The sequence below is a fragment of the Thamnophis sirtalis genome, unplaced genomic scaffold (genome assembly GCF_051295495.1).
Source record: "Thamnophis sirtalis isolate CommonGarterSnake01/CBP01778 unplaced genomic scaffold, rThaSir2_p1.2 scaffold_15, whole genome shotgun sequence".
Classification (NCBI taxonomy): domain Eukaryota; kingdom Metazoa; phylum Chordata; class Lepidosauria; order Squamata; family Natricidae; genus Thamnophis; species Thamnophis sirtalis.
In genome coordinates, this window is record NW_028261395.1 from 36,633,148 (window position 1) to 36,651,208 (window position 18,061).

Here is an 18,061-nt window from a genome sequence, read left to right on the forward strand (position 1 = left end):
AACAGGCATCCTGCATGAAAAAAAGGAACTGTAGCATCAAGGCTCAACCACAGGATATGTACCTTCTGCCCTAGTAGGTGTCTTGCTAGTTCTTGCTGCAAACACCTAACTTATTAGGCAGTACAGTGGCGGGTTCCGGATCCTGTTCCAACCAGTATGGTTGGAACAGGCCCGGCGTTTCCCACATGGGCACACGTGGTGTGTGCGCACACATGCAGAGTGCACACATGTGTCGTACCTGCCTGTGACGTCTCCACAAGCCTCAGTGATGCTCCAGCTGCTCAGCGGAACATCATGCAGGTGCAGAAGCGCCAAAGGCTTAAAGGACAGGTAAGGAGCTTGGGCGGGCAGGTGGTCCCTCCGGAGCACCGTACCGAAACGGTACCCAGTGCTCCAGGCAGGCTCCAGTACCCCCATACCGGGGCGTACCACCTGCAACCCACCACTGAGGTAGTGCTTCATCTAATGTCCTTTTCTGAACCTGGCATATGAGATAAAAAGACCTGTGCTGCTGTCTGATAAATTGAAAGGTTAAAAAAAAATGAAATAAATATAGGAGCTTTCCTGGCACTGCAGTGTTAAGGCATATGGCTAGGGAAATCAGCTCTTTTTCTTTGTCATCTTTTTTTAGGAAATAGGCTAATCTCCCAAGAGATAAATACAATCAAGCTTTTTTTTTTTTAAAGGTAATGCAAAAATGTAGAACTCCCTTTTTAATTTTAAGTAGTCACACGAAACCATTTCATAGCAAAGTTGGTCACTATGAAGAATATAGTTAGTCAAAACCCAGAGAACTACTTCAAAGAATCTTTCTTAGAAAAATATATAGAGGAAATTGTAAGATTTAAAGGCAACTCTGCCTTTAAAGCGCCAGATTGTATAAACCACAGAATTACTGAATTTGTATAGAGGACTTAAATACCAGAGACAAATTATGCAACATGAAACAAAATAAAAAAATAATCTGCAATATTTCTAACTAAAATATATTCTATCCATCTTTTCAAAAGTTGCCATTTTCTGAAAGATATTTCTTTCTGCTTCAGCTGTTCCTAAACATTCCTTCCAGATCCTGCTGGACTCCTTTCAATCAATTCTGAAGCAATTGGAGATGGAACAGTTCTCATATCTTTTCTCAGTCTTGGACTACTTTTGACAAAAAGCATCCAAAGGGAAATCAAATCCTTTATGTAATAGCAGAATTGAAAAGTTGGAAAATTGGTACATGTAGACCAAAGTAACAAATAGGCTTGACAGTCCAGGGACAACAGGCAAAACAAAAAATGGCAGAAGAATTGAAAAAAATATACTTAGGAGTCTGCAGGGAATGGCCAAAAAAGTCAAGATAGCATCCATGATGGCGTGATAGAAACTTCACCCATTTTTTTTTGTGTGTGTGGCACTTGCATAGACATTCCTGGGTCTAAATTCTAAACCAGAAGTGGGTTCCTACCAGTTCACACCGGTTCAGTGGAACCGGTAGTGGAAATGGTGACTGAGTCTTCAAACCGGTAGGGATGGCATGCTCGTCATGCCCCTGGTTGCCGTGACTTCTTTTTAAAATCTTTTTAAATGTTCTGCACATGTACAAACCTATTTATAGGCAACTGTGCATGGGCAAGGATTTGGGTAATGTATTTTTTTTTCTTTTTGCTTTCATAGTCCATTTTTTAAATCCACTATTGCATTATAACCCCCAATTAAGCAAATATTTTCATATTCAAATTCATTTATTTTGTTGTGTAATTTCCTACAGAATTCCTCTTGTTTCTGATTTGGTGCATATATGACTATTAATAATATCGGTTTTTCTGTTGTCTCTAATTCAGTCATTAGCATCCTGCCTTCTTCATCAGAGTAGACTGCTTTGGAGTTTATTTTTTCCTTTATATAGGTTGCTATCCCTCTTTTTTTTTTTTAATCTGCCAGTGCTGTATATAATTTCCCTAATTTTTTGTTTTCCAGTAAATTCCTGTGTTCCCTTTTAATATGCACTTCCTGTATACAGGTTATATCTGCCTTCAATTTCTTGTTAATTAAACATCTGCGTGCTTTTTTGGGGTGTGTTCAGTCCATTCAAGTTTATCGATATAATTGTTATTTCCTGGTCCATCTTTAGAGGGGGTGTTTTTTGTTGCTTCTGGTTTGTATCTGACTTTTCCCTCTCGCGCCTTCCCTTTCTGCTCTCTCTCTTTCTTGCCTCTGTTCTTTTTTCCTGTTTCTTTCCTTGTCTTCTGATGTTTCTTCCTCTTGACTTCTACTTTCTAGGTCCTCTTTACTTCCTTGTTCTTCTTCCCACGTGCAGTATTTTTCATAGAATTCCTGCACTTCTTCTATATTCTCTATCTTATATCTTTTTCCTTGCCAAGATACCAGTACCCCTTCTGGTACCAACCATCTGTACATTATTCTGTTTTTATTTAACTGATTTGTTAAAAATTGGTATTGTCTACGTTGTTCACGAATTCCCCCTTATCTTTCTGTTATCTATCTGTTTCAGTGTTGTAGCCAATGTATATAATGGGTGTGGGCTTGCTTGGAACTCTTTCCTACAGTATTCCAGCAGGCAATTTCAATTTCAGTTGAGCCCAGAATTACAGTTTTTAGTCATTGTGGTTGTAATTGAAGGATCATGTAATCAGAGCAGATTTTTTTTGACATGTTTTGCTGTACTTGCCAAGTGACTGTACAGTTGTTATGTGAATCCATTTTATCTGATATCTTTTTAGTCAGAAACTGAAAATAAACTCCAGAAACTGGAAAAAAAAATGTTACAAATCACAGTCACGGGATATAGGGGATACTGCAAATGATCGTGAAGATGAGTTGATTTCCAGAAGCCCAACATGTGATCGTGTGACCACATGATGGTGTACAGCAGTCATCATTTCAAAAACTGGATTATAAATAGCTTTTGGGGAAGGGTCATTTTAACAGTTGGCTAAGTCACCGGTTCTACATCGAGGACTATCTGTAAAGTATATTTTTATGTTTCTAATGCCAAATACTTTGATTGTAAATGTGTTTTATTTTCCATTTTCATTTCGTACAGTCACATATATACTGTGCATAACCAGGGCCATATAACATTAAACAATAAACACAGCCATTCCTCTTGTCAACAATACACCCCAAAATACAAACCCAATGTACCACTTCGACCCTCCCTACACCCTTTCTTTCGCCCCCCCTCCAACTTTCCTTCTTCCCTCCAACATTCCCCTCTCCCCTACTTCCCCTCCCCCCTAATGCCAAATACTTTGGTCGTGCGTTCAGTGAGAGTTTTCCTTACCACATTTATGCCTCTGGGAAGGCTGGCTGTCATCTCTTTTTGAAGTCCACAGTGGTGGACTTCAAAAATTTCAGCAATGGGTTCTCTGTCCAGTTGCTGGATGGGCATGGCCTTGGTGGGCATAGCCTAGTCAGCCTCCTGCAGCACAGCGGGGGTGTGTGTGTGTTTTAACCTTCCCCAGGCTCTGGAGGTTTTCCTCAAGTCTCTGGGAGGGTGAACACTGTTTTCCCCAGGCTCTAGAGGCCGTCCGGAGACTGGAAATGGGCCCATTTCTGCCTTTCTGGAACTTTCCAGAGGCCCATTTTTCACCCTTCCTGAGCCTCTGCACAGGCCCTGTACTTACTTCACATCCAAAATGGGCTGCATGGAGACTCCTGGGAGAGGTGGGGTGGGGTCAGCCAGCAGTGGGATTTGAAAGTTCTCCAAACCGGCCATAACGTTAGCTACGGGTTCTACCGAACCCGGGCAAACCCATAGCAGCAGATGCAAGTTACTTTTTCCTTCTCTGGGCATACATTTAGTGTATTTGGAACTCACCTTTTGTGAAAATAAAAATGTTAGCATTTCGGGCTCTGTACAATGTTTCCAACATTTTTTCCCTTGTATTATCCTGAGTCTACCGGAGCTCTTCAAGTGTATTGTTCATTACAATTAAAACTGCTGTGGATGCTGAATCTAAAGAACACTCTGGAGAGGGCAAAGAGCGGGAGAGATATTTTTTTCTTTAAAAATGATTCTTGTTGAAAATGAACATAGAGCTCAAGAGCTTTGATACGGTTCTTCCTATTTATTCTTTTTGAAAGGTATTTTTATGGCTATGCATATCCCTTTTAATGCTGAGAAAAGTGGAAGAATATTTATGAATACCTTTCATAAATACTTTATAAATACTTTTATAAAGAATATGATTTGTGCATCTACATCAGTTTTATCCCTTGACCTTCAAAGAGGTTATGGTATCCACACAGTAAAATGCTAGTATATCTGAAATGCAGAGTGTGGTACTAGACTGAAAGTGGAGATATTTTGAATTCTTATGGTGGAGCGGTTCAGTGGCCTAAAGGTAAAGACTCTCGCCCCCCCCCCACTCGAGAGGTTCAATCCTAGCAGCGACAGATGTTTTTCTATCAGAGCACAAAGAGAAAATATCTGCTGTGAACTTTGCGTTGGCGTCAGGAAGGGCTTTGGGCCAGTAAATGCTCAGCTCCATTCCGTTGCCCTGACTCCATCCCGAATAAAGAGAAATAAATAAAGGTTGTAAAAAAGTGGGGGAAAGAGTTGTTATGGTGCCAGATCTGGCTAAGAGACATTGGGACAGTCATTCTCTCTAAGCTCTAGGAAAAAAATACTGGCAAGCCATTTTAGAAAAATGTTGAAAATTCCATGGACCTATTCCCTTCGCCTCCATGAGTTGAGGGCATCTTCAAAGGACCATAACAATGAAAACATCTGCGATTCTTCCAGTTTGATTTATTTTTGATTATGCACCCTCAAATTAATGTCAACTCTGGCTGATGATATCTTCACCATGACAAAAGGTCATTACTTGATCTTTCTTTTATTTCCAATAATGTACTCATCAATACTGTAACCATACCATCTACTAGGTAGCCGCTTGCCGCCTTCTCTTTCCTTCCACCTTTCCCATTATTAGAGGCCTTTCTAAAGAGTTGGGTTTTTACATAATGTGTCTGAAGGAGAACAATTTGAGCCTGATCATTTGTGCCTCTAGTGTGAACTCTTGAGCTGATTTGTTCAATGACTCATTTATTTGTTTTCATGGGAGTCTACAATATTCTCAGAAGGCTCCCCCAATACCAAAGTTCAAAAACATTTATTCTGCTCCTAAACTGCTTTTTCAAAGCCCAATTCTAATTTCAGTTAGAGTTTCGCAGGGAATTTGCTTATACTGGTCTAATCTTTGTAGCAGAGGTAGGTTCGTACCGGTTCGTATTAGTACAGCCAAACCGGTAATAACTTGGCAGCCTGGGTCACTGGAACTGGCAGCGATCGGTTCTCCTATGGAGTCGCCATCTTGTTTTTCGGTACTGCAGATTCCCCCCCCCCTTTTTTTTAAGGTTTTGCGAATGCGCAGACCTTTTTATTTGCAAATGTACATGCGTGCTGAAAATTTTTCAAGCACCGAACTGGCAGCAATGCCGGTAGCAACCCACCCCTGCTTTCTACGTGTAGACACATGATGGCATCTTCTCAAGCCCTTTATGACTGCTCTACCAAGGGCTGATCTGGAGCATATTTTATGACTGCTTGATCCTTTACTGTTGATGGTTGATCCAAAAAAGCAGAAGCTATCTGTTATCTAAATATAGACAACTTCCCAAATATAAGGATAGGAGGACATTTCTAATTTTTTACATCAATTGCACTTCTTAAAATGGTTGACAGATAATGGTTTAGAACAATACATTACGTTTTTCAAAGTAATGTCGGATCATGACTGCTTTAAACACTAATGATGTTACCTAGTTTGGTAATGAAACATTTGCAAGAAAACAAGCAAGGATCCCTCGCTTTAAGCATCGTATTCTAGACATTATTATATTTATTGTAAAAAATCACCTACAATACAATGATTTCCATAGATTTCTGATTAGAAGGAATATTCATATTGTGTTATCTTCCAAGTTTTTACTATATGAAATTTTGGGAATAGTCAGTATTTCTAAACATCCATAGTTGAAGCCTTCTTTAGTGCTTAAAGGTTTGTGACATCTTTTGAATTTTCAATATTTCTGCATAAATATGACCTAAAATGAGATCTGTTCTCTATACAAGTCCTAAAACTAGGTAAAATGAACCCCAAATCTAGAGACCTATTTATTATCTTTCTCCCACTATAATTAAAAATAGGAATATTGCCCAAAGTCAACAAACTTTGCGTGAATGATTTTAAGAGTCAGTTTGCGTGTTTATTGATTGTCCATCCTGTCCAATTGCAGAACTTAATCTGGAAGGGAATTATATTCATCACCTGCCAGAAGAAGTCCGAACCCTGTTACATCTGAGAATTATCAACCTGTCCAGGAACAAATTTCACACTTTTCCTGACCAGTTGACTTCTTTGCAGGCTCTTGAAATGATCAACCTTGAAGAGAACGAGATTACAGGTAAAAATGTAGCTGTGCATTCAAGTGTCTCTTTGTTCAAATAGAATACTAGATTGATTTTTGCCTTCAATGTTTAACATTGTCTTAATGTTTATAGTTTTTCATTTGCAGGAAGATATTGTTTGACTTTTCATTTCACCATGCACTTTTCAAAACTTATACCAAGGTTATGATTTTCATACATAATGTGATTGATTTTCATCTCACGATACTGCTATTTAGAAGTACAATGTCTCCTGGTGTGCCTCACTGTGCTAATCTTGTCAGAGCGGGGAAACTAATTAAACCTTGGTAGTTGTAGTTAATACTTTAATTAGAGACTGTTTAGGAAATCCAAGAATATTGTCTAATCTCAGAAGACCAAACAGTAGGATTTTTCTTAATATGGTACAAAACACAGACACAAAGACTGTATTTGTTTTTTCCACATACTATTTTATTGTGCAAAATTAAATTCCTATCGTTTACTTCTAAATGTAATGCAAAGTCTGTGCTTGTTTCTATTTTCCCACACAGCTTATTCTATCTTTGTATTAGATGATAGATAGATAGATAGATAGATGATAGATAGATAGATAGATAGATAGATATAGATAGATACACACACACACACACAAACACACACGTAACTAAGTTTCCAAATATTTCTATTTTTATTTGATCTACACCAGCGATGGTGAACCTTTTTTTGGCTCGCATGTCATAAAGGAGAGGGAGCACAGGGAGGGGTCGTGGGCAAGCGTACCGCACCCATAATGCAACGTGTGACCCCCCAGTGCGTATGCGTGCATGAGAGGTGCTCCCCCCATTTTCTGCATGCTTTTTTTGCCCTCCTCAGGCTCCAGAGGCTTTATAGGAACCTGGGGAGGGCGAAAAGAACCCCCCGCCCCTCCGGAGGCCCTCTGGAGGCTTCAGTGACCTTCAGGAGGCTTCCCTGAAGCCTCCAGAGAGCTTAAACCGACTCTACGAGCAAACTGGAAGTGACTTCCGGTTAGGGTCGGTTTAAGCCCTCTGGAGGCTTCCTCTGGAGGACTAAAAACCACCCTACAAACAAACCAGAAGTGACTTCCGGTTTGCTCATAGGGTCAGTTTAAGCGTTTTTCTATCTCGATGACTTCTCTGATTATTCTGTTGTTAAAATGTTCAGCCTTGGCAATAGTTCTGGTCTTTTTGAAGTCAATTTTATGTCCTGTGGCTTTAAGGTGTTGGACCAGGGAAGAAGTTGGTTCCTCTTTTCTGATTGCGTTTTTGTGTTCTTCAATGCGTGCACATATTCTTCTGTTGGTTTGTCCGATGTATGTGGTGGGGCAGGTGGGGCATGGGATTTCATGTACTCCTTGATTTTCTAACTCAATTTTGTCTTTGGGGTTTCTTAGGATGGTGGATATTTTTCGGTTAGTGCAGAATGCTGTCTTGATGTTGTGTTTGTGGAGGATTTTGCTGATTCTGTCTGTGGTGCCTTTTATGTATGGGAGGAGAGCTTTTCCGTTTTCTTGTTCTCTGTCCTGGATTTTAATGGGGGTTTCTTTTGGATTAGGTTGGTATACACACACACACACACACACACACACACACACACACACACACACACACCTGTTACACATACACACCAAGGGTGGGTTCCTCCCGGTTCGCACTGGTTCGCACGAACCGGATCATCGATGAACCCGGAAGTAATTAACTTCCAGAACGCCGGTACTACTCCCGGCTCCTGTCGCTGGGTGCCTGCAGGGTTTTTCTTTAAAAAAAACGCCTCTCCGGGTGATCTTGAAAACCTGCAAGGTTGCTTTGGAAGGGGACAGATAGGCAGCATTTCTGTTGTGTATTTGGATACATGAGAAAGGGCCAGCAACCACTTTGCTGGGCCCTGTTTGGTCAGGAGTCATTGGAGGCTGTTGCTAGCCTCCATGAAATACCTAATCTGCCCTGATTGGCCGAGGTACTGCACCAGCAGTTGCTGTGCAGTACCCGGCCCCTGATTGGTTATTATATTGTTACATTTCCTATAAATACCTTTGGCGCGCGTTCTGTTCTTCGAATCGCTAACATCTTCAATAAACACCTACTCTCTGAATCCATGGCTCTTGCGTGATCCCTCGAACTAATACACAAAACTGGCGACGAAGGTGGGATCTGGCGATTCCGCAGAGCCTGGAAAACAGCGCGAAAAGCAAGGGAAGTACAACAGAGAACAGAAGGCCAGCCGGCACTCAGCGACAGCAGAAGCCACCGGAAAACCTTCCTACCATGCCAACTTGGGGGACGAGCCACGCCAACTCAAGGACGAGCCAGTGCGCCAACTTGGAGGACGAGCCATGCCTACCCCAAGGACGAGCAATCCTGCGAAGGCTAACCTCGGCTGGTAAAACCTGCTGGTCTGAACACCGCTGCTGCCTTGCCTTCCATCCACGCCAACTTGGGGACAAGCCACGCCAACTCAAGGACGAGCCAGTGCGCCAACTTGGAGGACGAGCCATGCCAACCCCAAGGACGAGCTGGAGACGGCGAAGGCCAACCTCGGACCAGCCTGTCCGAAACCGCTGCTGCCTTCCGTTCCCTCCTGATTTCCTATCTGCCTCTTACAAACCGCGCCGAGCCGAAGTCGCCTCGACCGGCTCCAAATTCAAGATGCCTGCCAGTCGTCCCAAGGCCTCCCGGACTCTCAATTCCTTCCTAAGAAGCCTGCCTGGTGAGTCAATGCCGGGCCACGCCTGCCTGCCTTCTGCCTCCCCCTACAGCCGGCCTCCCCGCGATGTCTGCCTTCCTACGAGCTCACCCGACGCTCACCGCCTCACCGCTCGTCCCAGAAGGGCCCGATGTCTCCGCGGCCTCCTCGCCAGCCTCCTCGGCCTTCCGGCGCCTCTACGGCCTCCCACGGCCTCCGCGCCAGCCTCCTCGGCCTCCCGATGCCCTACGGTCTCCTACGGCCTCCCGCGGCCTCCGTGCCCTCCCAGAAGGGCCCCAATGCCTCCGCGCCTGCCTCCACGGCCTCCCCGAGCCTTGCCACTGTGCCTGTCCTCCGGCCAAAGCCTCCCGATGCTGGGAGGGAAGCTGTCATTCCCTCCTGTCCTGCCTGCTAGCTCCGTTCTCTGCCTGGAGGGAAAGCCGCCCCTCCCTGCCTCCCCGTGAGCCTGCTTCCCAGCGGGAAGCCAAGGAGCCTCTCTCAACGCTCCTCCTAGCCTCCAAGACCTCCGCGCTGTCTTGCCTCAGCTGTCTTAGCTGCCTTCAGGGGCCTGAAATCCCTCCTGCCTGCCTCAACGATCTCCATGCTGCCCGGCCAATCCACACCTTCTGGAAGGCTATCAGCGGGCCGCCAGCCGCCTCCAGGGCCGTTCTGCATGCCAGGACTGAAAAAACTCTTTGGGTCTGTTGGGCATGCGCAGTAAAGGAGGGGGAATTTTAAATAAATAAAAATGTGTGTAAAGCAACTGGAGGGAAAGGGGAGGAATGTGAATTGAGAACTTGGGTAAAGTGAGCTAATAAAGAATAAAGTGTACTTAGCTGGAGGGAAGGAGAAACGTAACGTAATGGGAATAAATTACTGGAGGGAGGAGAAATGCAAATACGAATAAATGAGCTGGAGGGAAGGAGAAAGAAACATAGAATGGCTTCTTAAAGTGAACCACACACACACACGTGTAATAGTTCATTCAAGGAACTGCTGTTTGGGATGAATCAATAAATTGGGGGAACTGCTGTTGAAATGAATTAATAAAAGATGCACTTAACTGGGGAAAAATGCAAACGTAAATCTTACAATGTTGAACTTTCAAAGTTACTTGTACACACACACATGTAATTGTAACACTCAGGGAACTGTTTGAAATGAATTAATAAAATGGAGGGAACTGCTTGAAATGAATTAATAAAAGATGTACTTAACTGGGGAAAAAATGCAAACGTAAATCTTACAATGTTCTTGAAATTTCAAAGTTACTTGTTATGACTCTTCGTGTCCACCCCCCCCCCCCCATCAACAGATCTGGGGGAAAGGGGTGTTGTGTATTTGGATACATGAGAAAGGGCCAGCAACCACTTTGCTGGGCCCTGTTTGGTCAGGAGTCATTGGAGGCTGTTGCTAGCCTCCATGAAATACCTAATCTGCCCTGATTGGCCGAGGTACTGCACCAGCAGTTGCTGTGCAGTACCCGGCCCCTGATTGGTTATTATATTGTTACATTTCCTATAAATACCTTTGGCGCGCGTTCTGTTCTTCGAATCGCTAACATCTTCAATAAACACCTACTCTCTGAATCCATGGCTCTTGCGTGATCCCTCGAACTAATACACAAAAATTTCCCCCTGCCCTCCTCCCCGGGAGCCTGCAGCCTTAAAGCAAGCCTTTGCACAGTAAAGAAAATCTCACGAGCGAGAGAAGTTCTTAATTGCTTTTACTGTGAAGTTGCAGAAGCTTCCGAGGCTGCAGGCAACCAGAGATGGTGTGGGGGAATGCTGCCTGTCTTCCCCCTCCCAAAGCAACCTCGCAGGTTTTCAAGATCGTCTGCAGAGGCGTTTTTAAAAAGAAAACGGTGTTCTTGGGAGGGGGAATGGGCTGCACTCAGAGGAGCCGGCGCTTGGGGCGCCCTGAAACAATGCATCCCCACCGCCTCGTTCTACTCAGCAAGCAGGGACATCCCGTCTGTGCCCGCTTCTGCTGCCATCACCTCCGCTCCCAAACGCAACTGTTAGTTGCGAGCAGGTGCCTGAAGCTGCTGCTTGCAGTCATTTATGGCTGCAGATAGATTGTGCCTGTAGCGGGAAGCTCTTCGCCCTGTGAGAGCTCCTCTCCAGCATTCCTAGTTTGGTAACATCATCAGTGCTAGAAGGGAGTGGGGTTGGGGGGGTAAGGAGGAGAAAGTTAGGACAAAAAATAAAAAGATAAGGAGGGAGAGGACTGTGGGGTCCTTTGGTGTTCTCTGAACGTGGTAGTTTTTAATTATTTTAGGGAAATTTTATTTATTTATTGTTTATAGAATGTTTATTACAAGAAATGTTATTCCTTTTTGCAAATGTTTTATTTGTGATGCAATATGTTGCTTTTAAGTGTTCAGACCAGGTTTATGTGTCTCAAAGTGGCTGCTTTTCTATGGGCAGGCCAGGTTTGTTGCAAGGCAGTGTGTTTCACCCTCCTTGTTTAGGTAATTCTGAGGTGGTTGATGGTTCTGTGAGCGCCTGTCCTTTATAATTTTCCACATTGCCTTGATGATTTTTATTCCAGTGACTTTGTCTTTCCTGTTCTTAGGCTTAGGAAAAAAAAAACTGGTTTCATTGGCAGTCTTTTTTTGGGGGGGGGATTCTTATTTTTTTGGTGTTTTCCTAGCACTGCCATAGTTTGTGTGGGTGTGTGTGGGTGTGTGTGTAATGTTCCGCAGTTATCTCCGCATTAATAATGATCTAGTAGTATTAATAATATCTAGTAATTAGTAATATCTAGTAATAACATCATCTTGGCCACTCCCACCAGGTCACATGGGTGGCAGGCCACTCCCATCCAGTCACATGGGTGGCAAGCCACTCCCATCCGGTCACATGGGCAGCAAGCCACTCCCACAAAAGAGGCCACGCCCACAGAGTAGGTTCGAACAATTTTTGAAACCCACCCCTGATACACACAAATGGGGGAGGAGGGAGGAGGGCAGGTCTTCAGCTCTCATAGCCAATCTCTGCTCTGCACTGGGTATGCCATGGCTTGTTTTCATCTGCAGGCTTGGTGAATTTTCAGACTTTGGTCAGGTTCTTTTCCCACTCTGTTGCCAGATGCTCAAAATGTTTATACTCAGTATATTGGAAGAAATATCCTTCTGAGTTCAGTTCCAAGTGGGGGAAAAACACGGGAAACATGGAGGCTGCTTGGAAAGATGGTTTAATGGCGGACAGGATCACATGGCTTGAGTTCCTGAATAGAAGAAGGAGATCACATGCTTCCAGATGTTGGGTGAAGAAGAAAAAAAGAGAAAAAGAGCTTGCTGAGAGTTCCTGGGTTTTTCATACTCTCTGTTCGGCCCCACCTCTCTGTTTCCTGTTTCTGTGTAAGAAATATATTTGATTGGTTGTCAGACTCCCAGGGGCAGAGGTCTTAGCTAACATTGTAGGTTGTGTGTGAAGTTTCCAAAAGATGCCCTCATTAATTTACGAGCCTTGAGACAATGTTCAAAATAAATTCAGTCATTTATTAGGAGCAACATTTTGGTTTGTTCTTCTGCAGAGCCAAATCTGATTCCTGGTTAATGGTGTCTGACCTTTACCCCTGTGTCTCCCCTCCCCTCAGTCTGTGTCATAAATCACATCCACCAATGAGGTGCTGCAGCAGGCTGTAAACTTTTGCGCCTCACACACCTGCTGTAGAAATCAAGAGATCCAACCATGGTCGAAGGTATGCATGGTATTCTCCCTCCCTTCCTTGTCAACTTGATAATAGGCATGGAAATGCTTTAACATTGTAGGTTGTGTGTCTTTTGAATCCCAAGCTTGGTTGAACATTGCTTCTTCCCAGGTGTCCTGTGGTGAGATGGGTAGGGCTAATACTATCATGCCTTAACCCTGGAGCTGAAGGGGGGAAGATCTTTATTTTGTAGTATAGACTGGCTCAAGCATTTTAATGGTCCATTGACAAAAGTTGGGGCTATTAAGTGTGAGTCTGTTTCCTGCCTAAAAACATGTTTTGCCATTTCTGATCCAGGGAAATATAATATTCTGCCCTTTCAATATTCCCCAAGATATTTCATTTTCCTAGGTGGTTTTTAACTTACTACAAGCACACCCTTAGAAGTGGCCCACAAGTTGTCAAAAAAACAACAACAACCTGCAAATGCCAAATGTTTCCCTCAACTGATCTCTGAACTTTCTAACCTTCCATCCTCCAACACTGGGTTGCTCCTGTCTCTCTTATAGGGCGACTCTGGGCAGTGTTGAAATAGACAAGCTGAATGTCAAAGAGAGAGAGAAGAAGAGGGTGGGAGGGAGGGAGGCAGAGGGGTTGAGACCCTACATCTGCCAGGGAGTTCGCCATTCTGAAAGAATTATTGGATATTAATTTAAGGTTTATCAGACCAGCATCAGCACCAACCTTTCTTGTACCAAAGAAGCCAGAACCTCAAGTGCCTTTGTCCCAGAGAGTGGTATTATTAACACTTCACATGATCTTGATTCTATCCCTCAGTTAATGCAGCCTACTAACATTTCCAAAATTAAATATTACTTCAGTTTTAGCTGGAAGTACATTTTTCTTCGACAATATGTACAATGCATATATTGAAGTGCAACGCTGAAACAAAGTTTGCATCTTGGCCTATTTAAATCAGTAAAAACAGGAAATTCTCCAGATTGGAATAGGTAGAAATAAACATGCTGCACTTTTTGGTGCCGATAAAATGGTGTTCAGGGCAAAGCAGGTTTTTAATTTGATGCCAAGTTTTTAATGTTTACGGTTTTAATAGATATATGAATTATGTTGATTTATAGCCACCCTGAGTCACATAGGAGAGATACGTGGCGTAAAAATTTAATGCACAAGTAGAACAATAAAATAAAGTTATTATTTATTTTGTCTTAATTGTTGTTTGGGAGCCATTCACAGTTCAATATAAGATAGGTTGTTGTCTTTCTATCCTTCCTTCCGTATTTATGTATTATCTGTCTGTCTGTCTGTCTATCTTTCATATATATACCGTATATACTCGAGTATAGGCCGACCCGAATATAAGCCGAGGCACCTAATTTTACCACAAAAAAACTGGAAAAGTTATTGACTCGAGTATAAGCCTAGGGTGGGAAATGCAGCAGCTACCGGTAAATTTCAAAAATAAAAATAGATACCAATAATGTTTTTGAATATTTATTTCAAAGAAAAACAGTAAACTAGCGGTGTATTCAATGAAATACTTCACTCACCTCATGATGCTGATGTCCCGCTGTGATGATGATGTCCCGTGCAGCCGCGGGAGCGATGTCCCGCCTCCTATGACACACGGCACAGTGATTCCTATCATTGGATCACTGTACCAGAGGAGGTGGGACATCGCTATGTGGCTGCTTGCCATAACAAGGAGGAGGTGGGACATCGTTGCAGAGCGGCAGGAGGGGGAGGAAGGGGAATCGTAAGACAGCCCTGCATTACATTAGAACGTGAGGAGGGGGGATGGTGCGGTGCGCGCTGCGCGGCAAACTGACACAGAGGGAGGGGAAACTCACAGGGGCACTGGGCCATTCACGAGTGTCACCCAGCGGCATGGCCCCGCCCCTTTTTCTCCTCCATTTCGGGCAAATTTTTCACTGACTCGAGTATAAGCCGAGGCGGCTTTTTTCAGCCCAAAAAGTGGGCTGAAAAACTAGGCTTATACTCGAGTATATACAGTATATAAATATATCTTGCTATTTCTACCCATCCATTATCTGTCTGTCTGTCTGTCTATCATCTATCTATCTATCTATCTATCTATCTATCTATCTATCTATCTATCTATCTATCTATCTATCTATCTAATCTCTTTCATCTCTCTCTCTCTCTCTCTCTCTCTCATATCTGTCTGTCTGTCTATATCCATCCATCCATCCATCCATCCATCCATCCATCCATCCATCCATCCATCCATCCATCCATCTTGTTTGCTGTCCATCTCAACTAGAACATCAAAAGCCATCATAAAACATTGCAGCATATAAATGTTTTAAATGAATAAATAATAAAGCACACATTTTTTCCAAATATTAGCAATGCACCTAAAGTTAAAGCAGAGATGTTTGCACATATTTTACCATTTACAGATAATTTTTGTGATAAGCACTTTGCTATGCAATCATTTCAGAGACCTAGGGAATTTTTCTTGAAATCCATTTCTCCCGAGTGTTGCAATAGCCCATTAAATATTGATAGATTTTATATTAGCAACCTATCTGTACATTTTATATCTGTGTTGACTCACTTTTTGGATTGGGTATTTCTCTCCCCCCTCCCCCAAAAAGTATTTATTGCTTTTTATGTTTAAGCCTGATTCTCTGTGATAATTTAATCTCTCTCTTGCAGCAAAACAAGCAGGATGGAGATTCTGATAGGTTATTAATAGGAATACATTTCCCCCCCGTTAATAAAATAACGTATTAAGATGAGGCTGCTGGCTACATGCTAATTTTCCCTCTTCTGTTTGCCTGGAATTTTTTCTCTTAAGTTTCTGAAACTAAGCATAACTTTAGAGTAATAAACTGAATGTACTGAAGTCTCTGAAAGTTAGACAGTAGTGACAGCCAATTAATTCACATAGAAAAGGGGGAAAAGAGACTTGTCAGTAACTTTGGCAGAGCTTCAAAATGTTTTATCTCTGGGTGAAAAAAGTAAAGGAAGGCAAAGCTCTTGATATTCATGTTTAATATCTCCAAGTGAGAGTGGACATAACTAGATAAAAGTGAATACATGCACGCACAATGAACAAGTTTTCTTACTCCAATAGTTCAGTAAGCAACAATGTACAGATAGTCCTTGAATTACAATAATTCAGTTAATGACCATTCAAAGCACTGAAAAAACTGATTTATGACTGGTCCTTGTATTTACAATTGTCACAGCAGTCCAGGGATGGGATTGAAAAATTTTAACAACTGGTTCTCTGCCTGGTTGTGGTGTGGTCGTAGTCATGGGTTGTGGCCTAGTTGGCTTCCTGCACCACGGTGGTGAGGGGGGGCATTTTCACCTTCCCTAGGCTCTGAAGGCTTTTGTAGAGCCTCTGGGAGGGCGAAAATGGCCTCCCCTGGGCTCCAGAGCCTGGAAACGGGCCCATTTCCAGACATCCAATACTTCTGATAGGACTGTTTTTCACCTTCCAGAACCTCCATGCGGCCCTACACTTACCTGGCATGATGAACAGTCCGCATGGAGACTCCTGGGAGGGGAGGGCGGGGTCAGCCAGTCCTTGTAACTACTGGTTTGGTGAACCAGATTAAAATTAACATCCCGAACTAGTCCAAACCGGCTGAATCCTACCCCTGCAGCAGCCCCATGGTTACATGATCAAAATTTGGACTGCATTTATGAGGGCTGCAGCATCCCGAGGTCATGTGATTTGCAATCTTCCCAACTGGATTCCAACAAGCAAATCGATAGGGAAAGTTGGATTCACTTAATGACCATGTGATTCACTTAACAACTATGACCAAATTCAGCCCAACTGAGTTAACAACTGCCTTGCTCAGCCACGGAAATTCAGGTCCCAATTGTGGTGTAGGACTACCCGTAGATGCAGCTGTGCTCTCATTCCCGAATTCAGTGGGTAGCTTTCAGCTGGCAGGGTCCAGGAGGAGGGCCTCCTATGCTGTTGCTCCTGCCCTCTGGAACATTTTGCCCCACGATGTAAGGTTGGCCCCAACCCTCCTATCTTTGGGTGAGGGCCTAAAGACCTGTCTCTGCCAGTCAGCTTGGGGCTTCAGTGGGGAACAGCTCAATGGAGATGGTTGATTGAGTAATAACAGATCCCATTTCCACCCATTCCGCCCCACCACTTGCCCTTGGTTTTAACGTCTAATTTTAACTTTTTATGTTTTAACTGTGTAATACAGTGGTGGGTTCCAGATCCCTTTCCAACCAGTACGGTTGGAACAGGCCCAGCAGCATCCACATGGACGCGTGCGGTGCGTATATGCATCGTACCTGCCTGCGACACCTCTGCAAGCCTCCGCAATGCTCCAGCTGTTTGGCGGAGCGTCGTGCAGGCACTGTATGCCCCATGCGCATGCGCGGAACCGCTGAAGGCTTTAAAGGACAGGTAAGAAGCTCAGGCGGGCAAGTGGGCCCTCCGGAGCACTGTACTGGAACGGTACCTGGTGCTCTGGGCAGGTTCCGGTACGCCCGTACCGCCTGCAACCCACCACTGGTGTAATAGTAATTTTAAACTGCCTAGAGTTACCTTATGGCAGGGCTGTCAAACTCTCAGCCCACGGGCTAGTTGCCTCACACACTACCCCCCCCCATGCTCAGTTTAGTGAAGGGGGGGGGAAGTCCTGATATGTCATGTGATGCTGCCATGACTCCATGAGTTTGACACCCCTGCCCTATGGTAATATGGGTGGCCCATATAAGTTATATAGATATAGTACAAATAAATAAATAGATAAACAAACAAACAAACAAATAAAAATCTCTCTAGGATTTATTTCCCCTGCTGCTGTTACTACCCTTTTCCAATTTGGAAATTATTATTATTTTTCTCCTTTATTTCAGCATGCCTCTGAGTTAAACTAGAGGAAACTGGGGAAAAATATGGAATGGCAGAGTCGCTTTTTAAACATTAAGCCAAGCAACAAATTGACTTTTTAAAAAAATAACTTAAAATAATGGTTTATGAATAGGTTCAAATGAGGCTACACTCTATCTGTAGTGAATCGATACTTGTTTACCTTGACTTCAAATATAGTCCTAATGTGTCTCCCAGGTAAATAGACAGTTTCCTAAGCAACTCTCAAACCTGTCTTTCCACCAACAGCTTCCATATCTCTCTTCCTTCGCAATTGTAATAGTATGTAGGATTGATATTTGGAGGCAGGAGGAAGAATGGGCAACAGTGAGATAAAAGGCAGCTGAGCCCATAGAAGGTCTGACAAATATTTTGGAAGGGAACCTGTCTTGTTTCTTATCTGTGGACTTTCTCTTGTTTTT

The 18,061-nt window shown here is 43.3% G+C and overlaps 1 protein-coding gene across 2 annotated transcripts in view; it reads left to right on the plus strand.

Annotated features, from left to right (window-relative positions):
- Positions 1–18,061, plus strand: part of LRRC20 (leucine rich repeat containing 20) — a 119,695-nt gene that overhangs the window by 51,694 nt on the left and 49,940 nt on the right. For both annotated transcript variants that reach the window (XM_087701800.1, XM_087701801.1), the window contains one exon: positions 6,253–6,420. In XM_087701800.1, coding sequence (XP_087557926.1) covers positions 6,253–6,420 — 168 coding nt within the window. The remainder of the gene's footprint in view (positions 1–6,252; positions 6,421–18,061) is intronic.